The sequence below is a fragment of the Pongo abelii genome, chromosome 2 (genome assembly GCF_028885655.2).
Source record: "Pongo abelii isolate AG06213 chromosome 2, NHGRI_mPonAbe1-v2.0_pri, whole genome shotgun sequence".
Taxonomy (NCBI): domain Eukaryota; kingdom Metazoa; phylum Chordata; class Mammalia; order Primates; family Hominidae; genus Pongo; species Pongo abelii.
The window spans coordinates 29,129,749-29,152,345 of NC_085928.1; the positions used below are offsets into that span (position 1 = coordinate 29,129,749).

Consider the following 22,597-nt stretch of genomic DNA (forward strand, 5'->3'; position numbering starts at 1 on the left):
TTGATTCTTATATGCGTTGGGGTAGTCTTATTTGGGTTGGATCTGTTTGGTGTTCTCTGAACTTCCATACCTGGATATTTGTCTCTTTCTCCAGTTTGGGAAAATTTTCTGTTATTATTTCTTTGAGTAAGCTTTCTACCCCTTGCTCTTGCTTTATTCCCTCTATAACACCAGTAATTCTTAGATTGGTCTTTTGAGGTAATTTTCTGTATCTTCTAGGCAATCTTTGTTTCTTTCATTTTTTTACTTTTGGCTCCTTTGTGTATTTTCAAATAACCTATCTTTGAGCTCACAGATTATTTCCTCTACTTGATCTGTTCTGTTGTGCAGAGCCTTGAATGAATTTTTTAGTTCAGTAAACATATTTCTCAGTTCCAAGATTTGTTTGATTTTTAAGTTATTTCAATCTCTTTATTAAATTTCTTTAATTCCTGAATTACTTTTTTGTTTTGTGTTACTTTGGAGATCACTGAGTTTCCTTAAAACTATTATTTTTAATTGTTTTTTTTTCTATCAGTACTTTTTTTTTTTTTTTACAAATATGTCTATAAAACATCATTCCAAGTTTATTTATTTAATTTCAATTTTTTAATTTTGTTATTGTTATAGTTTAAGTTTTAGGGTACATATGCACAATGTGCAGGTTAGTTACATATGTACATGTGCCATGCTGGTGTGCTGCACCCATTAACTCGTCATTTAGCATTAGGTATATCTCCTAATGCTATCCCTCCCCCCTCTCCCCACCCCACAACAGTCCCCAGTGTGGTGTTCCCCTTCCTGTGTCCGTGTGTTCTCATTGTTCAATTCCCATCTATGAGTAAGAATATGCGGTGTTTGGTTTTTTGTTCTTGCAATAGTTTACTGAGAATGATGATTTCCAATTTCATCCATGTCCCTACAAAGGACATGAACTCATCCTTTTTTATGGCTGCGTAGTATTCCATGGTGTATATGTGCCACATTTTCTTAATCCAGTCTATCATTGTTGGACATTTGGGTTGGTTCCAAGTCTTCGCTATTGTGAATAGTGCCGCAGTAAACATACGTGTGCATGTGTCTTTATAGCAGCATGATTTATAGTCCTTTGGGTGTATACCCAGTAATGGGATGGCTGGGTCAAATGGTATTTCTGGTTCCAGATCCCTGAGGAATCGCCACACTGACTTCCACAATGGTTGAACTAGTTTACAGTCCCACCAACAGTGTAAAAGTGTTCCTATTTCTCCACATCCTTTCCAGCACCTGTTGTTTCCTGACTTTTTAATGATCGCCATTCTAACTGGTGTGAGATGGTATCTCATTGTGGTTTTGATTTGCATTTCTCTGATAGCCAGTGATGGTGAGCATTTTTTCATGTGTTTTTTGGCTGCATAAATGTCTTCTTTTGAGAAGTGTCTGTTCATGTCCTTTGCCCACTTTTTGATGTGGTTGTTTTTTCTTGTAAATTTGTTTGAGTTCATTGTAGATTCTGGGTATTAACCCTTTGTCAGATGAGTAGGTTGCGAAAATTCTCTCCCATTTTGTAGGTTGCCTGTTCACTCTGATGGTAGTTTCTTTTGCTGTGCAGAAGCTCTTTAGTTTAATTAGATCCCATTTGTCAATTTTGGCTTTTGTTGCCATTGCTTTTGGTGTTTTAGACATGAAGTCCTTGTCCATGCCTATGTCCTGAATGGTATTGCCTCGGTTTTCTTCTAGGGTTTTTATGGTTTTAGGTCTAAAGTTTAAGTCTTTAATCCATCTTGAATTAATTTTTGTATAAGGTGTAAGGAAGGGATCCAGTTCCAGCTTTCTGCATATGGCTAGCCAGTTTTCCCAGCACCATTTATTAAATAGGGAATCCTTTCCCCATTGCTTATTTTTCTCAGGTTTGTCAAAGATCAGATAGTTGTAGATATGCGGCATTATTTCTGAGGGCTCTGTTCTGTTCCATTGATCTATATCTCTGTGTTAGTACCAGTACCATGCTGTTTTGGTTACTGTAGCCTTGCAGTGTAGTTTGAAGTCAGGTAGCGTGATGCCTCCAGCTTTGTTCTTTTGGCTTAGGATTGAATTGGCGATGCGGGCTCTTTTTTGGTGCCATATGAACTTTAAAGTAGTTGTTTCCAATTCTGTGAAGAAAGTCATTGGTAGCTTGATGGGGATGGCATTGAATCTATAAATTACCTTGGGCAGTATGGCCATTTTCACGATATTGATTCTTCCTACCCATGAGCATGGAATGTTCTTCCATTTGTTTGTATCCGCTTTTATTTCATTGAGCAGTGGTTTGTAGTTCTCCTTGAAGAGGTCCTTCACGTCCCTTGTAAGTTGGATTCCTAGGTATTTTATTCTCTTTGAAGCAACTGTGAATGGGAGTTCACTCATGATTTGGCTGTCTGTTTGTCTGTTATTGGTGTATAAGAATGCTTGTGATTTTTGTGCATTGATTTTGTATCCTGAGACTTTGCTGAAGTTGCTTATTAGCTTAAGGAGATTTTGGGCTGAGACAATGGGGTTTTCTAGATATACAATCATGTTTGCATGTCCCTGCAAACAGGGACAATTTGACTTCCTCTTTTCCTAATTGAATACCCTTTATTTCCTTCTCCTGCCTAATTGCCCTGGCCAGAACTTCCAACACTATGTTGAATAGGAGTGGTGAGAGAGGGCATCCCTGTCTTGTGCCAGTTTTCAAAGGGAATGCTTCCAGTTTTTGCCCATTCAGTATGGTATTGGCTGTGGGTTTGTCATAGATAGCTCTTATTATTTTGAGATACGTCCCATCAATACCTAATTTATTGAGAGTTTTTAGCATGAAGGGTTGTTGAATTTTGTCAAAGGCCTTTTCTGCATCTATTGAGATAATCATGTGGTTTTTGTCTTTGGTTCTGTTTATATGCTGGATTACACTTATTGATTTGCGTATATTGAACCAGCCTTGCATCCCAGGGATGAAGCCCACTTGATCATGGTGGATAAGCTTTTTGATGTGCTGCTGGATTCGGTTTGCCAGTATTTTATTGAGGATTTTTGCATCAGTGTTCATCAAAGATATTGGTCTAAAATTCTCTGTTTTGGTTGTGTCTTTGCCAGGCTTTGGTATCAGGATGATGCTGGCCTCATAAAATGAGTTAGGGAGGATTCCCTCTTTTTCTATTGATTGGAATAGTTTCAGAAGGAATGGTACGAGTTCCTCCTTGTACCTCTGGTGGAATTTGGCTGTGAATCCGTCTGGTCCTGGACTCCTTTTGGTTGGTAAGCTATCGATTATTGCCACAATTTCAGATCCTGTTATTGGTCTATTCAGAGATTCAACTTCTTCCTGGTTTAGTCTTAAGAGGGTGTATGTGTCGAGGAATTTATCCATTTCTTCTAGATTTTCTAGTTTATTTGCGTAGAGGTGTTTGTAGTATTCTCTGATGGTAGTTTGTATTTCTGTGGGATTGATGATGATACCCCCTTTATCATTTTTTATTGCATCTATTTGATTCTTCTCTCTTTTCTTCTTTATTAGTTTTGCTAGTGGTCTATGAATTTTGTTGATCCTTTCAAAAAACCAGCTCCTGGATTCATTAATTTTTTGAAGGGTTTTTTGTGTCTCTATTTCCTTCAGTTCTGCTCTGATTTTAGTTATTTCTTGCCTTCTGCTAGCTTTTGAATGTGTTTGCTCTTGCTTTTCTAGTTCTTTCAATTGTGAAGTTAGGGTGTCAATTTTGGATCTTTCCTGCTTTCTCTTGTGGGCATTTAGTGCTATAAATTTCCCTCTACACACTTCTTTAAATGTGTCCCAGAGATTCTGGTATGTTGTGTCTTGGTTCTCGTCGGTTTCAAAGAACATCTTTATTTCTGCCTTCATTTCGTTATGTACCCAGTAGTCATTCAGGAGCAGGTTGTTCAGTTTCCATGTAGTTGAGCGGTTTTGAGTGAGTTTCTTAATCCTGAGTTCTAGTTTGATTGCACTGTGGTCTGAGAGACAGTTTGTTATAATTTCTGTTCTTTTACATTTGCTGGGGAGAGCTTTACTTCCAAGTATGTGGTCAATTTTGGAATAGGTGTGGTGTGGTGCTGAAAAAAATGTATATTCTGTTGATTTGGGGTGAAGAGTTCTGTAGATGTCTATTGGGTCTGTTTAGTGCAGAGCTGAGTTCAATTCCTGGGTATCCTTGTTAACTTTCTGTCTCGTTGATCTGTCTAATGTTGAGAGTGGGGTGTTAAAGTCTCCCATTATTATTGTGTGGGAGTCTAAGTCTCTTTGTAGGTCACTCAGGACTTGCTTTATGAATCTGGGTGCTCCTGTATTGGGTGCATATATATTTAGGATAGTTAGCTCTTCTTATTGAATTGATCCGTTTACCATTATGTAATGGCCTTCTTTGTCTCTTTTGATCTTTGTTGGTTTAAAGTCTGTTTTATCAGAGACTAGGATTGCAACCCCTGCCTTTTTTTTGTTTTCCATTTGCTTGGTAGATCTTCCTCCATCCTTTTATTTTGAGCCTATGTGTGTCTCTGCACGTGAGATGGATTTCCTGAATGCAGCACACTGATGGGTCTTGAGTCTTTATCCAATTTTCCAGTCTGTGTCTTTTCATTGGAGCATTTAGTCCATTTACATTTAAAGTTAATATTGTTATGTGTGAATTTGATCCTGTCATTATGATGTTAGCTGGTTATTTTGCTCATTAGTTGATGCAGTTTCTTCCTAGCCTTGGTGGTCTTTACATTTTGGCATGATGTTGCAGCGGCTGGTACCGGTTGTTCCTTTCCATGTTTAGCGCTTCCTTCAGGACCTCTTTTAGGGCAGGCCTGGTGGTGACAAAATCTCTCAGCATTTGCTTGTCTGTAAAGTATTTTATTTCTCCTTCACTTATGAAGCTTAGTTTGGCTGGATATGAGATTCTGGGTTGAAAATTCTTTTCTTTAAGAATGTTGAATATTGGCCCCCACTCTCTTCTGGCTTGCAGGGTTTCTGCCGAGAGATCCACTGTTAGTCTGATGGGCTTCCCTTTGTGGGTAACCCGACCTTTCTCTCTGGCTGCCCTTAACATTTTTTCCTTCATTTCAACTTTGGTGAATCTGACAATTATGTGTCTTGGAGTTGCTCTTCTCGAGGAGTATCTTTGTGGCATTCTCTGTATTTCCAGAATCTGAATGTTGGCCTGCCTTGCTAGATTGGGGAAGTTCTCCTGGGTAATATCCTGCAGAGTGTTTTCCAACTTGGTTCCGTTCTCCCCATCACTTTCAGGTACACCAATCAGACATAGATTTGGTCTTTTCACAGAGTCCCATATTTCTTGGAGGCTTTGTTTGTTTCTTTTTATTCTTTTTTCTGTAAACTTCCCTTCTCGCTTCATTTCATTCATTTCATCTTCCATCACTGATACCCTTTCTTCCAGTTGATTGCGTCGGCTCCTGAGGCTTCTGCATTCTTCACGTAGTTCTTGAGTCTTGGCTTTCAGCTCCATAAGCTCCTTTAAGCACTTCTCTGTATTGGTTATTCTAGTTATACATTTTTCTAAATTTTTTTCAGTTTTTAACTTCTTTGCCTTTGGTTTGAATTTCCTCCTGTAGCTCGGAGTAGTTTGATCGTCTGAAGCCTTCTTCTCTCAACTCGTCAAAGTCATTCTCCATCCAGCTTTGTTCCGTTGCTGATGAGGAACTGCGTTCCTTTGGAGGAGGAGAGGCGCTCTGCTTTTTAGAGTTTCCAGTGTTTCTGCTCTGTTTTTTCCCCATCTTTGTGGTTTTGTCTACTTTTGGTCTTTGATGATGGTGATGTACAGATGGGTTTTTGGTGTGGATGTCCTTTATGTTTGTTAGTTTTCCTTCTAACAGACAGGACCCTCAGCTGCAGGTCTGTTGGAGTTTGCTAGAGGTCCACTCCAGACCCTGTTTGCCTGGGTATCAGCAGCGGTGGCTGCAGAACAGCGGATTTTCGTGAACCAAGAATGCTGCTGTCCGATGATTCCTCTGGAAGTTTTGTCTCAGAGGAGTACCCGGCCGTGTGAGGTGTCAGTCTGCCCCTACTCGGGGGTGCCTCCCAATTAGGCTGCTCAGGGGTCAGGGGTCAGGGACCCACTTGAGGGGGCAGTCTGCCTGTTCTCAGTTCTCCAGCTGCGTGCTGGGAGAACCACTGCTCTCTTTAAAGCTGTCAGACAGGGACATTTACATCTGCAGAGGTTACTGCTGTCTGTTTGTTTGTGCCCTGCCCCCAGAGGTGGAGCCTACAGAGGCAGGCAGGCCTCCTTGAGCTGTGGTGGGCTCCACGCAGTTTGAGCTTCCTGGCTGCTTTGTTTACCTAAGCAAGCCTGGGCAATGGCAGGCGCCCCTCCCCCAGCCTCGCTGCCGCCTTGCAGTTTGATCTCAGACTGCTGTGCTAGCAATCAGTGAGACTCCGTGGGCATAGGACCCTCCGAGCCAGGTGCGGGATATAATCTGGTGCACCGTTTTTCAAGCCCATCAGAAAAGCACAGTATTGGGGTGGGAGTGACCCAATTTTCCAGGTGCCATGTGTCACCCCTTTCTTTGACTAGGAAAGGGAACTCCCTGACCCCTTGCGCTTCCCGAGTGAGGCAATGCCTCGCCCTGCTTTGGCTCGCGCACGGTGTGCTGCACTGACTGTCCTGCACACACTGTCTGGCACTCCCTAGTGAGATGAACCCGATACCTCAGATGGAAATACAGAAATCACCTGTCTTCTGCTTCGCTCATGCTGGGAGCTGTAGACCGGAGCTGTTCCTATTCAGCCATCTTGGCTCCACTCCCCTATTTTTAATTGTTTATCCAAGAGCTCACATATTGCTTTTTCACTAGCGTCAGTCACTGATTCCTTGCTGTGTTTGGACAGGTCCTGCTTTTCTGCTGTTGTGTTTTGTGGATGTACATCTATGTCTTTGCACTGAAGGATTAATGACCTCTCCCAGTGTTCTCTGTCTGGTTTTTGTTTTGTTTTGTTTTTGTTGGATATATTTGCTTGAAGATTATTCATAATTTACCTGTTTTTTTTTTTAATTGTTCTCCTAGGTTGCTGCCTTCTTTTTGGCACTAGGTGGTGCTGTAACCCAGGTTGGCCTTGGCTCTAGTAAATCATCAGAGCACTGCCCTGTCCTAAATAGGGAAGGTCCTAAGGGGGATTTCCCAGCAGTGTGGGAAGGTTGGCTGGGGGTTGTGCCCAAGGGACCTGTGGAACATACTTCCTGCAGTGTGATGCTGCTGAACGGCCACTTGATTTGTCTGAGTTACCTAGCACAGTTTCTAGGGCTGAGGACAGTAGTTTCCTGCTGTCCTCAAGGACGTTTCTCCTTCCAGGCACTTGTGAGGCTTCTTGTGGATTGAAGCAGGGTTCCCTGCTGGGGAACCCAGGGTAGTGAGGAAGCTGGTTGTTCACCTTGCTCTCACTTTTTCTGGTATAGAAACTGTGAGTCAGGAGGAAATTTTCTGCATATTAGAAGATAAGCAGATTGGGGGAAAGATCATCATGGGTATGAAAGTTCAATTCTTGGCTGGGCGTGGTGGCTCACGCCTGTAATCCCAGCACTTTGGGAGGCCGAAGTGGGCAGATCATGAGGTCAGGAGTTCGAGACCAGCCTGGCCAACATGCTGAAACCCCGTCTCTACTAAAAATACAAAACTTAGCCGGGCGTGGTGGCACGTGCCTGTAGTTCTAGCTATTTAGAGGCTGAGGTGGGAGAATCACTTGAACCTGGGAGGCGGAGGTTGCAGTGAGCCAGGACCGTGCCACTGTACTCCAGCCTGGGTGACAGAGTGAGACTCTGTCTAAAAAAAAAAAATAGTTTGATTTTTGTACCATCTGCTAAGAATTTTTTCATTTCTCTATGCTCTGGGAACTTTCCCATCCTGATATTTGAGTTCTGTGGTATTGCTGGTGTTAGTTTTGGCATTGTATATTTGTTTTTGGTTTTCTGTTGTGGGGAATGTGAAGCCAGCTTGCTTCTACTTCTACACCACCATTTTGGAAGCAGAAGTCTCTCAACTTGACTTTTAGCATTGTTATTTGTCTTGTAAAATTTTTCAATTTTTTTGAGCTCATATCTGTCAACATTTTTCTTTATGTTTTTCTTATTTTGTAATTTTCAGCTCAAAAATGCTTTCCTTAACCATGATTTAGATGTATTCTCTTATAATTTACTCTAGAAATCTTAGTTTATTTCTGTATAGTCTTTTAATCTATCCTGATTGTTTTTGAATATGGTGCGAAGTGTGTGTACATGGAGGGTGAAGGTTTAATTTAATGTTTTTCTAATAAATCTGTATTTATGAAATATTTCAGCATTTTCCACTTATGTGAAATAAATCAGTACTATAAACTAAATTTTTATCATTCATGGTTCTGTTTCTGGACGAAGTATTCTTTTTCAGTGATATATATTTCACTTCCTGCCCTATTAGAACTTAATTGCTACAGACTTTATAATGTGTTTTGATATTTAGAAGGGCAAATACCAAGCCTTTCTTTCACTGTTCTTTTAAAAGTCATTATTTGCTATTCTTGCAAATATTCTTTTTTTATCTGAATTTTAAAAATCAGCTTTTCAGGTTTTATCATAAAAATGCTCTTGGGATTTTGATTGGTAGATCCTTGAATTTATAATCAAATGGGAGAGAACTGACACACTTATATGTTGATTCTTATTCCAGTCTTCTTTTATATAATTGAGTGGAGTTTTATAACATCATAGTGTATCATAGTAATTAAAAACAAGACTTTGAAGGACTGTCTGGGTTCAGTTTATAGTTCTATAAGCTGTATTATTATGGTGATAGTTTGGCTGTGTCCCCACCCTGATCTCATCTTGAAATCCCATATGTTGTGGGAGGAACCTGGTGGGAGGTAATTGAATCATGGGGGCAAGTCTTCCCTGTGGTGTTCTTGTGATAGTAAGTCCCACGAGATCTGATGGTTTTAAAAAGAGGAATTCCCCTGCATAAACTCTCTCTCTTTACCTGCTGCCATCCATGTAAGACATGACTTGCTCCTCCTTGCCTTCTGCCATGATTGTGAGGCTTCCCCAGCCATGTGGAACTGTAAGTCCAATTAAACCTCTTTCTTTTGTAAATTGGCCAGTCTCAGGTATGTCTTTATCAGCATTGTGAAAATGGACTAATACATGATATGGGAAAGGAATTTAGCCTCACAGGACTTCATTTACGTATCTGCAAATAGTGGTGATAAAAATAATAGTATTATATCCAGGGGTTGTTGAGAAGATTAAGTGATTTATGACATGAAAAGTGCTTAGGACGCTACCTGACACATAATATGTACTCAATGATTGTTAGCTGTTATTACTTCTTCATATAGCTCTAGTATATTCTTGTTAGGTATATTTTTGGGTATTTTATGACTCTTCTTGGTATTCATATAAGATTTTTTTCCTCCATTGCTTTTCTAATTATTCATTTGTTAAAAACCATTGATGTTTCCTGTTGATTTTATATCTGACCACTTACTGAACTCTTTTATTCTAATAGTTTTCATTAGATTTTCTGTATAGTCTTATCATCTGCAAATAAGGACAGCTTTGTGATTTTGTGTGTTCTATTACTCATCCTTTTTCTTTTTTCTTAATTTAGTTGGCTAGTTAAATAGAAGTGGTAATAGCAGGTATGCTTCTTTGCTTTGTTTTTGTCATAATGGCATTTTTTATGTTTGACTATTATATGTGACATTTGTTCTAGTTACTATTCTTTTTAATCAATGGCTTTTGTGAAATTGAGAAATGTATTTTCAATTTATAGAGTACATTTTGTTTTATTTATTTTTTGCGTGAGGAAATGTGATTCTTATTCTTTTCTGCATAATAGCCGTATTCTACAGGTTTCAATTTTAATGCTTTTTGACATCTGTTGAAGTGATTTAGTTTTGTTTTTCTCCTTTAAAGTAGTGTTTTATTATAATAGAGTTTATGATGTTGAGTGATCTTTGCATTCCTCAGATAAACCCAACAAGATCATGATGTATTATTCTTTTACGTGACTGTGTTCATTTTGTTGATCCTTTAAATTTTTTGCTTTTATGTTTGCACATGATACTGGCTGTAACTGTGCTTTTATTATCATTTCCTTATTTAGTATTGATTGGTATATAAATTATGGTAGCCTCATAGAATGAGTTGGGAATTTCTACCCCCATTTCTATTATTTGGAAGAGTTTATGTAAAGTGAGTCTTGTCTGTCCATAGATTTTTTAGAACTTCCTTGAAAATCTTGTTGCCTTATTACTTTATTTCTTTTATTACTTTTTAACGGTGCTAGGACTGCTATTCTATTCAGATTTTGGAATTTTGGGGCTTAAATTTGTCATTTATAATTTCTTATAAAAACATTCATTTTATTTATATTTTCCAGTTTGTTGACATGGAATTTTTATAAAATTTATGTTTTCCTCTGATAGATTTTGTTCACTTTTTCTTCTTATATCGTGTATTCTGCCATCTCTCTTTCTTGGCCAAAGAAATTTACTTCAATTGACTTTAAAAATAAAACAGTTTTGGATTTTTAAAATTAAGTCTGCTGGGATTACTTTTATTTTACATTTCTTTATTTTCTTATATCTTTTTTGGATTTGTTTATTTTTCTTTTTCTACTTCCTTGAGGTGTGTGTTTTATTCATTGACTTTAAATTTCGTTTTCTAATCTAAACAATAAGATTCTTATTTCTCCTCTGCATTATATAATAGCTGTATTCTACAGGTTTCAAAATATAGAACTCTTACTGTTGTTTATTTCTAAATAGCTTATAGTTTTATTTTGATTTCCTGTTATTCAAGAGTTGCTTTTTAAAAATGTTTTAAAAAATCTACTAGTGCATAGGTTTGCTTTTTGGAGAGAGGAGTCAGGTATCTTTTTATTGTTGCTCTAATTGTATGGTGGTCAGAGAATCTAGCCTGTATTATATCTGCTCTTTGAAATCTGTTCAGATTTTCTTATGGCCTTATGTCTTAAACATTTTTTTAAAAGTGAATCTCTGATAGGGACAGAGCTGGATCCATTTCATTTACATACATATTTTAATTAAGTATTCAAATCTTCTATGTCTTTTTTCTTCTTCATTGCTCGGTTTCTGAGAGCAGTATGTTAGAATCTTCTGCAATATTTATTGCTATGTACATGTATTTTGTATTTCTACTAGTTTTTGCTATCTATTTTTGTGAGTCATTAGATTGTGACTTACGTGTCATCTTAAGTGAAGCTCTTATTAATACACACTACCCACCTGTGTCTGTTATTTCTCCCACTTCGTTTCTTTTTTGTCTAATATTAATCTCTCTATACTTGCTTTTTTTTGGTTAACATTTTCCTACTATGTATTTTGCCACCAATTTCTTTCCAGCAGTGATATTTTGATTTTGATTTGTCTCTTGCAAACAGCATATAAGTAGATTTTTTTTTGCTTATTCTAACTGCTTCTGTCTTTTAGCTAATTCACACTTACTGTGACATCTGCTATGGCTGGACTTGCTCTGCCTGCTTATACTTTGTATTTGCCTTGCTGCTTTTGTTGTTATTTGAGCTTTCTTATTTTTTAATTTATTTTGTTCTGTTTTATTTTTTCTCTCCCCTCTTTTTGATAATAATTGAGTTGTGGTTTTTTTCCCAAAAGGAAAAGTTTATTTTTTTCCATTCTAATGATTTGCAAATTAGTTGCTCCATTATATACTTTCAGTGGATTACTTTTACATTTTTAATAAACATGTCTAAACTTACAATTTTATTATCAAACTGTAGAGTTAATTAGTGTGTATTTCATTTCACAAATAAGGTATGGTCTTAGTATGCATTTATCTTTCTTCCTTTCCAGTTCCACCTTTTAAAATTATTTTTTGTAGGATTTTAATTACACATTTTTATTACATCAGACATGAACAATTATTCAGACTAAATTATAAGATTTGTTTTTTGTGTGTTTGTTTACTACTGTATCTTCCATCCTGTATCTTCTTTCTTGGATTTATTAGTTAATTTGCTTTATTATATCCCTAAATGATTCTTTCAGAGTCTGTTGGAAGCTTTGTATCTCTACAAGTGTCTTTATTTTTCCCTTCCACTTCAATATTTGTTTAAATGGTTATAGAAATATTGGTTCAAAAATAGTTTCCCTTAGAACTATTTGCTTCTTTGGCTTCTTGAATATATGTTGTTGATCAGAAGTCTGATAGAAACGTGATTACCAAATTGTTGTAAATTACTTATTTTTTTCCTCTGGAGAACTTTCAGGATTTTCTCTTAACTTTTTTTTTTTAATACTTTAAGTTCTGGGATACATGTGCAGAACGTGCAGGTTTGTTACATAGGTATACACATGCTATGGTGGTTTGCTGCACCCATCAACCTGTCATCTACATTAGGTGTTTCTCCTAATGCTATCCCTCCCGTAGCCCCCAGTCCCCCGCCAGGCCCCGGTGTGTGATGTTCCCCTCCCTATGTCCATGCATTCTTATTGTCCAGCTCCCACTTGTGAGTGAGAATGTGTGGTATTTGGTTTTCTGTTCCTGTGTTAGTTTGCTGAGGATGATGGTTTCCAGCTTCATCCATGTCCCTGAAAAGGACATGAACTCATCCTTTCTTATGGCTGCATAGTATTCCATGGTGTATATGTGCCACATTTTCTTTATCCAGTCTGTCATTGATAAGCATTTGGGTTTGTTCCAAGTCTTTGCTATTGTGCATAGTGCTGCAATAAACATACGTGTGCACGTGTCTTTATAGTAGCATAATTTATAATTATTTGGGTGTATACCCAGTAATGGGATTGCTGTGTCAAATGGTATTTCTGGTTCTAGATTCTTGAGGAATTGCCACACTGTCTTCCACAGTGGTTGAACTAATTTACACTCTCACCAACAGTGTAAAAGTGTTCCTATTTCTCCCCATCCTCTCCAGTATCTGTTTCCTGACTTTTTAATGATTGCCATTCTAACTGGTGTGAGATGGTATCTCTTTGTGGTTTTGATTTGCATTTCTCTAATGACCAGTGATGATGAGCTTTTTTTTCGTATGTTTGTTGGCCACATAAATGTCTTCTTTTGAGAAGTGTCTGTTCATATCTTTTGCCCACTTTTTGATGAGGTTGTTTTTTTCTTGTAAATTTGTTTAAGTTTCTTGTGGATTCTGGATATTAGCCCTTTGTCAGATGGATAGATTGCAAAAATTTCCCCCCATTCTGTAGGTTGCCTGTTCACTCTGATGATAGTTTCTTTTGCTGTGCAGAAATTCTTTAGTTTAATTAGATCCCATTTGTCAATTTTGGCTTTTGTCGCCACTGCTTTTGGTGTTTTCATTCCATGCTCATGGATAGGAAGAATCAATATCATGAAAATGGCCATACTGCCCAATGTAATTTATAGATTCAATGCTATCCCCATTGAGCTACCGTTGACTTTCTTCACAGAATAAAAAAAAAAAACTACTTTAAATTCCATATGGAACCAAAAAAAGAGCCCCTATAGCCAAGACAATCCTAAGCAAAAAGAACAATGGAGGCATCATGCTACCTGACTTCAAACTATACTACAAGGCTACAGTAACCAAAACAGCATGGTACTGGTACCAAAACAGATATATAGACCCGTGGAACAGAACAGAGGCCTCAGAAATAATGTCACACATCTACAACCATCTGATCTTTGACAAACCTGACAAAAACAGGCAATGTGGAAAGGATTCCCTATTTAATAAATGGTGTTGGGAAAATTGGCTAGCCATATGCAGAAAACTGAAACTGGACCCCTTTCTTACACCTTATACAAAAATTAAGATGGATTAAAGACTTAAACATAAGACCTAAAACCATAAAAACTCTAGAGGAAAACCTAGGCAATACCATTCAGGACGTAGGCATGGGCAAATATTTTCTCTTAACTTTTAATAATTCCCATTGTGTGTCTGTCAGTGGGTCATACAGTTTTCTTATTCTTCACACTATTAATAGTCTTCCTTGAATTTCAGCAGGAGAATAATATGTATTCTTAGTCTACTAGCCTGAATCTGTAAATGTCTTCATTTTTCCAAAAGGATATTATTTTGCATAATGGCATGATCTATCAGCAGAGACATTAGGTGTAATTGAATGGCTGGGAGATATTGATTGTCTACTGCCATATGACTTATTTTGTACAGTGACATATGTATAGAACTGGAAAAGATGGACATCAGATCTTTGAATTCAGTTCTGTAGGAGCAAATTGAAGAGACCAGAACTCTAGGTTGATATGCTATCGAGTGACTTGAGTTCTGTTGGGAGAGCTTTAATTCTAGTGGGAAGTTATCTTCAGTGTCCGAAATTCTGTGTTCCCATCTATAAAATAAGGCTGTAACATCATCTACTTCATATGGAAGCTGTTTAAATAGAACAGGCACAGTACCAGGCACATGGAAAATCTCTGTACATTTTAGTAACCCCCACAATTCCCCTCATTCTACTTTTTCCTACAACACCTCTTTCTAGCTTACTAGCATGTTGTGGAAAGTAAGTCAGTGTCTGGTACATAGCAAATAAAAAATGAATTACATTCAAGTAAATTGATTTGAATGTCATTGTCTAGATAATTTTCTAAGGACATGACAAATGCTTTCACTGTAAGGTGTTTGGACTCTCGATGTCAGTTCCATTGTCCTTCATCCTTGAAGATTATTGGAGATCATCGTTAGGGTGAGAGAGGGAGTTTAAAAGATTTTGTAAAGTACTTCTGTTACCTTTGAAATCTCTTTCGAGGTCCAAACTGTGAGGCCAGATCACCCCTTATATCATCTTTCTTGATTCCTTTTTTGGAGGTCAGGACCATGTGTCCATTTCACCCTGTCTCTTTTGCATATTATTTTTGTGTGCTCATGTTGCTTTCAGTGACTTAACTATCTTCAAAACATTACAAATACTAATCACTCAACTTTGTAAGAAACTAGAAAAAAGGACAGCCCCTAGTAAAAAAGGCATGCCATGCAATTGGCTGTCATCAAAGGGGCTTGCCACATCCCTGAAATCCGCCATGGCTCGGGATCGATCTCAGGCAGCTAGAAAAACCCATCCAAAAAACAGCTCTGAGAGCGATGATATAATACAGAGTAATGCAGTTGAAATTTTGTGCTAGGTAATGTTTTAAAATTAGGTGCCACGTTGCCAGCATGTTTCTAAATTGACAGTCATTGGGCAGCATTCCATGTCTCTACTTTTTATGTCTTAACTGAGCTGCCCAGGAACACATCAAAAGTTATAGCTTCAAATTGTTCTAATGTGCTGCTTGCCATACTGTGATTGTCACAAAAGAAGCACTTTCATTACTTTGTGTAGCTTATAACTTTTTAAAAAAAATTACTTCTTCGAGTTGACATTTCTCGTAGGTATAATCTACCCTAATATTAAATTTAGTTACCCCCTTCTAAGTTCAGAATTTAAACTAGTTAAAAATCTTTATGCACTTGTTTATATTCAAGATAATACAAACCCTGTTAATTTCAACTTCAAAAAGTCTTCATAGATTTTGTAAGGACTTGAGTAATTTAGAAAACAATTATGGTTATGTAATATTTTCGTGAATAAAAATATGGCACTTCTGAGATATTGCAAAAGGGACCTAATTTAGTCTGCAGTTTAGAGTCATTTTCTCAACCCAGGAAAAGTAGCTTAGTTGTTGGGCTAGATGGGGGTCTGTTGTCTGTGTGCCCAGTGTGAATAATGGAGGGGTTGTATTTCTCAGCTCATGTCTAGGTCCAAACACCTGTGAGAGACTGTTCTCCTCCCCTCTTTGTGGCAACCTGCCTTACATACTACCCTGTCCACTAGGTCAGGTAGGCAGTGGTGTCCAAACCTGGCAGAATCAAAGGAATCACCTGGGTAGCTTTAAAAACCTCATGTTTCCAGACTCCAGCCACAGAGAATCCGAATCAGCAGATAAGGAGCTGTGGCCTTGGCCACAGAACATTAGTTTCTGGCTCCTTCACTGCCCTTAACACAGTTTGATGACTGCAACACATTGATCCACCCATGATGCATGGCACATGGAGCAGCATTTAAAACAGCAGCAGAATACTGTGGACAGGTTGGGAGAAGAAAGAGGCCACACAGAAAGCACAGCCACAGGTAGGGGCTAAATTAGAGACTGTTAAGAATACCCAGTGCTGAGCAGGGAACAAAAGCATTGATTCTACTCCGTGCCCTCCTATTATATCCACAGACTATGAAGCTGGTTTCTGCCTTGAAATACTCTCCTCTTTCCCCGCATCTGTCCTGTGACTCTGTGTGTGTGTGCGTGTGTGTGTGTGTGTGTGTGTGTGTGTGTGTGTTGAGGGAGATTGTTCTGTCTCTTCCTTTCTTCAGTTTCTTATCATAGCCAGTTACATAGAAAATGAGAGAGAAAGATAGAGATCGGGACACTTCTGACAAAGTGTAAGGAGACAGGAAACAAAGGTATTTAGGAGGAAACAGGAAGAAATACTCTTGAAGAATACATGGAAACAGTTCCTGGTGAGTGTGGAGTAATAGTATTTTTTCCTTTCATCTTCTGAAGATATCCTGACTATTTAGCATATTTTTATCTCCCTTTGCTAAGTGGACGGCTTTATTTGTAAAGACTGGTAGCATTGCCATTGAAGATAATCCTGCATACATAAGGAACCCTCTGTTGTTTATTCCAAATTAAGCCAGGGAAGTCCTGAATGATTGTCATTTATTCAACATATTTTTATTGATGAGAGCGCTAGCTGCATGGAGTTCACAGCCAGTTGGGGATGCAGATGCATAGACAGAGGATGACAGGACTGAGTGGCAGGTGCCTTGACGGCGGGAAGTACAGAAGGAGGGGAGCACAAAGGAGAGCACTTCATCTCTCTCAGGGCCAAGGGAAGGCTTCGAAAGTGCAGTTTCAAGTTGTATACCGCAGGGTGAAAAGGGGTGCGCCAAGCAGGAGTGGCTGAAGAACTGAATATGCCAGCCTTGGGGATAAGAAAGCATGATTGCAGGGCTGGAGAACTGAGAGTGGTCCTAAATGGCCAGGCTGAAGACGAGATGAGGCTGGAGAATTAAGTGGGGGTCAGACCATGAAGGATCTTATGCATCCCATTAAAAAGTTTGACGTTTATAATGAGGTGGCCCATTTCACTTACAGGTTTTATATTTAGCCCTCTTTGTCTTCTTTTTATTAAAAGCATCACAAATAAGAGGTAGTACCCTTCTATTTGTCACAAATAAACAGGAACTTCTAAAAGTAGGCATGTGAGAGAAAAGGGTTAAATTGCAGGTGTCTGTTCTTAGAAAGGCTTGCTTGCAAAATTGGTCTGTGGCCAGCTTTTGGGAACTTGCCTGGTAAACAGTTTCCTACAATGACATAAAACCTTTCCTAGCTGATAACAGTGGCTTGCTCTGTCTAGATATGCAAACCATATGGCTTATATGCAAACCTCCTCTCCTTCTGGGACTCTGGAACTTTGCTTCATGCTGGGCCAAAGGTGCCTGTGTGGCTAGCTTCCCAATAAAAACCTTGGATGCTAAGTCTCTAATAAGCTATCCTAGATGGAAACATCACACACATGTTGCTGCATTTTTATAGCTGGGAGAAAAGTATGCTGTATGTGAACTTTCATGAGAAGGAGAGAATGTAGGACAGCTAGCAGACAGATTGCTCCAGACTCCACCTATTTTTTTTCCCTTGTGAGCCAGTGTGTGTCCTCACTACAGCACTGTGATGTCGAAGGCATGAGTACAATTGTGTGCTAAGGCCCATGAGTCCTTACAGTGAATCTCCTAACATAGGGGAGACCTTGAAGATCCCCCAACATGCATGCTATGAATATTTACCTTTAACTAGATACTGAATGAGTGAATAAATTGAGCTATTAAAAGGTAGAAGTATTAGTGTTCATGTATATATATACACACATATATGTGTGTGTGTGTGTATATATATGTTTAGCTGGTTTTATCTCTCACAATATTTCTCAAATTCTCAAAGTTGGCTCTGAATTACTTTTGACTTTTTTACCTTCAAATGATAAATATGTGTCCGTTTTGAAGAGAGTCAGAAGAAAGAGCTACCAGTTCTAAGAGCAATTTAACATCAGGAGACCCAGAAAGGATTCAAATAATGCTAAACATCCCAAGGTAACTTCTTTCCGTTTCTTTTATCAGGTGAGGACATACTTAATTGTGCAGTTCTGGGTATACTAAAAGCAGCCACATTATTGTATTTGTAGTGCAACAGCCGAATACAGACAGCCTATCTTGTTACATTAAAAAATACAGTAGTATTAATATTTAGGGAATAAGAGTGATGGACTAGATACTAATATGTAATTTATACTGGGAAAATTCTGCTCAAGACTTATTTAAGAGAATTTCCTTTGGAACAATTAAAATGAATTTCTGACTTTTTAATGAGCTTCAGATCCTGCCTGAAGGAACTTAAAACCAACCAGGCAATTCTTGAATTTCTTATGGCTTCATCTTCATTTTTGGAAATTCCTTGGAGCTCTGCCTGTCTTACTGAGTTACTGGCAATAGTGTTAACCTGTTGAGTAGTTCCCCCTTAGACGGCCTTACATTTTTTTTTCCCATCATCTTTGTCTTATTCTGGACTGAGATACAAGTATAAAAATGATGGGTTTACTGCTCTCTGCTTTCCATTTGACCTTGTAGAGTAGCCGTTTCTGTGACCGAGTAGTAAAGAGCATCGCTTCTTCAGTGTGGCTGGGCTTGTTGTGGATCTTTATTTCCTATCTTATTGGAGAGGATTTACAGTTCATAAACGGACTTTAATATAGAAATTCCCTGGAGTTATAAGTATACAATGACATGGCGATTTCCCAAAATGCAGCTTTACAAGGGTAGTTTTCTTCATAGGCTATTTACGCTGGTTTTGCTTCCGTTTTATTGCCTTCCGATTCTTTATTTTTCTCTTTTCTCCTTTTTCATTATCGTGTGGTCAGATGCTTCCCCTCAGCTGGCCATAAATACTTATTTTAATACTTATTGCACTTATGGAATGAAGTTTTATGTTTCTTGTTCGTAATTTTAAAAGCAAATGAAACATTTTTACTGCATTTCTCTGTTTATAAGGACTTAATGGAAATGCTTTTTATTCATGTGAGCCTAGATTCTTTTTGTTATGTTTGAACGAGGGATTGTTTTGTTGATTTGACTTGACTTTGTTCTCCTAGGTCAACAGCTTTAGTGGAAAGTATATTTTAGATTGCTGATATAAGTCTACTTAGAATAAGTTGGTTGCCAACAAAAGTTCAGTTCTAACCAAAGTGTAGGTTATTTGTGTTGGGCCGTGTGTTTAGAGGCCTCCTTAATGAAGTGAGTGTTGTGAGATTTGCTGGTGTTTGTGGTGTCATTAGTTTTAGAAGAAAAGTTCCTGAAGCTTCTTGTAGTAACAGTAATAACCTGATAGTCTGATGTTATTTCTTCTCAAAGAGATGTAGTTGTTGTGTCCTCTGTATTGTGACATTTTGTATTTTCTATTTCAGTTTCCCAGCGAGGTGGTCATTTAGAGCCTACACATCTGTTCTGTATTTTGACCCATGGATGAGAATATTCATTCAAGCCAAGAGAGTTAAAACTAAACATCTTTGCTATTGCCTCTACAGACCCAGGTAACTCATCTTTTTTCGGTTATCTTCACAGAGTTTTTATTTATAAAATTGATATGCTCCCTAAAGTTGTCAAAGTCAGGACATTGACTTTGATAGTAAGATTTTTACATTGTAAACAGAATTTAAACCACATCCGGGAAGGTATGCTAAAGAGTAATTGGATGTGAACAAATATTTGGCAGTAATAGAAACATACTGCAGTGAGCATGCTAAGTTAGATCATCACCCCAGTAGAAATTTGTTTTTTACTTCAGTGAATTTTAGGTGCTTTGACAGCGATTAGTTCCACTAAATGATCACAGTTCACGTCTATCTTCTGTTTACACAATACATTTGAACTATTAAACCATATATATACATGTTTATATTATACATATAGAACGAATATATTTATAAATATGTATCTGGTTGATTTATATTTTGTGTGTTTTTTTACATTAACATAAATGTTTTCAAGGTTTTGTTGTTGTTGTTTTGAGACAGAGTCTGTCTTGTCACCCAGGCTGGAGTGCAGTGGCGCAATCTTGGTTCACTGCAAATTCTGCCTCCCTGGTTCATGTGGTTCTCCTGTCTCAGCCTCCCCAGTAGCTGGGATTACAGGCGTGCACCACCACGCCTGGCTAATTTTTGTATTTTTAGTAGAGATGAGGTTTCACCACGTTGACCAGGCTGGTCTCAAACTGACCTCAAGTGATCCACCTGCCTTGGCCTCCCAAAGTGCTGGGATTGCAGGCGTGAGCCACCGCCCCTGGCCACCCACCAGGCCCGGCCTTTAAGTTTATATTTACGTATTATAAAATCCATTTTTTCCAACCATGCATGCCATCAGAATGGTCATTTTCTTGGTGTGGTTTCTGGGTAGTCTTTCATTTACACACCAAACATTTATCAGATTTTTCTGTGAGTTTGAGATTAGAGGAAAAGAAGTTATTTGAAAAAGATACTTGCACATGCGTGTTTATAGCACCACAATTCACAATGGCAAAATCATGGAACCAACCCAAATGCCCATCAGTCAACAGGTGGATAAAGACACTGTGGTATATATATACACACAATGGAATACTACTCAGCAATAAAAAGGAATGAATTAACAGCATTTGCAATGACCTAGATGAGATTGGAGACTATTATTGTAAGTGAAGTAACTCAGGAATGGAAAATCAAATATCTTATGTTCTCACTGATACGTGGGAGCTAAGCTATGAGGACACAAAGGCATAAGAATGATACAATGGACTTTGGGGACTTGAGGGGGAAGAGTGGGAGAGGGGCAAGGGATAAAAGACAACATATTGTGCAGTGTATACTGTTTGAGTGATGGATGCACCAGGATCTCACAAATTACCACTAAAGAACTTCCTCATGTAACCAAACACCACCTGTACCCCAATAACTTATGGAAAAATAGAAAAAAGATAAGATTAATTCTTGTTTTGAGGACCTTGATATCTATTGGGAGAAACATTTAATTTGTGTACACTGCCTATATATGTGCCTTTTTGCCTGAACTATTTCATTTGATTTCTGCAGTAACACTGTGTGTTAGGTTATCATCACCATTTTAGAGATAAGGAAATGTTAAAACTAGAAAAGAACTCAAACCTTCTGGCTCTAAATTCTCTACCAATCCAAATTCAATGCTTCTTCTCCTATACCACATTAACTCTTTATTATATGTCTACATTTGTCATCTTGTCTTATTTTCATGAAATTGCAGTTGCTGTCCTGAGTAGGGCCTTGCTATCACTCATAAAGGTATTAATACTAAAAATTATAGATCTCTGCATCGTACTCCCTGACCACGCACCAATGGATTTCACAAAAGCTTTACTTTTGATCTCTAATTATACTGCCCATCATCTTTTGAAAATAAAATATACCAATCCTGAGACTTTCCCTATAAATCAGTCCATTCATTTCCTAATAAATACCAAAGCAATGTTTCCTTTTCATCAGTCTCATTCTTCTGGGAAGCGCCAAGTGTCTCCTAGATCAATCAATATAGCCGATCTTTTCAAATTAAATTTCTGTCAGTGAGTTTGGGTAAAAAATAGTTTAAGTCCATGGAAAATGTGGATTTGTCTCTATTTTGTGAGGGAATTTTAGTAAATTGAGTGTAATCTACCTAAATTACTTATATCAAGTGATGGCTGCTTCCCACTCGAGTATATTGCAACGGAAGGGACTCCCACTCAAGATGTGTACAAATTTGTCTCTGGAGGAGTCTAGATCATAGAATAAATTATTACTTTGGAAAAAATTTCTAGGTGATTTCTCAGGTCTCTTAAACATTTTGTAAGTCTATAAATCTTGGAGTCTTAAAATATTGTTTATATAATAAAGACAAGTTATTATATAGTTGTGTTACTTGATTTTAGGCAACAAACATTCTTCATTAACATTGCTTAACCATAGACCCATAATGCTGAAAGGAGCCCAAATGAGTTGGGATGGGTGTTACCCTGCATTCATAGGAACTGCATGGTCCTTTTTAAGTTATTCAGGGACATTAACGCTATGTTCTCTTGTTGAATACTCTGCAACACTATGCTTCTGAAGCAGAATTCATTATTTAGGGATGCTTTCCATATGCTAACACCCCACCCACCCATCAGACTAGTAATTTTTGAACAGTGATTCTTTTGTACACCATGCATGTTATGTGTCCATTTTTGAATTTTTACAATGCTGAATTATTTAATCTTTTATTACAGTATGAAATTGGAAGCGAAATGTGGATTAGCCAAATCTAGATTTGAATTTAGGTTTTGTCATTTACTAGTTGTGGATCTTTGGCAATTACTTGAGTCTTACTCTTCTCCACTGTGAACTGGGAATTCCTCTGCTACTGAGGTTATTATGAGGGCTAAAATAAAACAGTGTTTTATGTTAAACATAAAAACAGCGAGGTTTCTGAAAAGTTTGTAAACCAATAGTAGTTGTTATTATACAAATGTGAAAGAGCAAGTGGATGGAATGACCACTATGTGCAAGGCTCTCTTGTAGGCATTGG

The 22,597-nt window shown here is 37.9% G+C and overlaps 1 protein-coding gene across 2 annotated transcripts in view; it reads left to right on the forward strand.

Moving 5' to 3' along the window:
* The window catches only part of MORC1 (MORC family CW-type zinc finger 1), a 175,309-nt gene that overhangs the window by 41,131 nt on the left and 111,581 nt on the right, over nt 1–22,597 (forward strand). For both annotated transcript variants that reach the window (XM_024244907.3, XM_054551550.2), the window contains exon 9: nt 19,456–19,581. In XM_024244907.3, the coding sequence (XP_024100675.3) occupies nt 19,456–19,581 (126 nt within the window). The remainder of the gene's footprint in view (nt 1–19,455; nt 19,582–22,597) is intronic.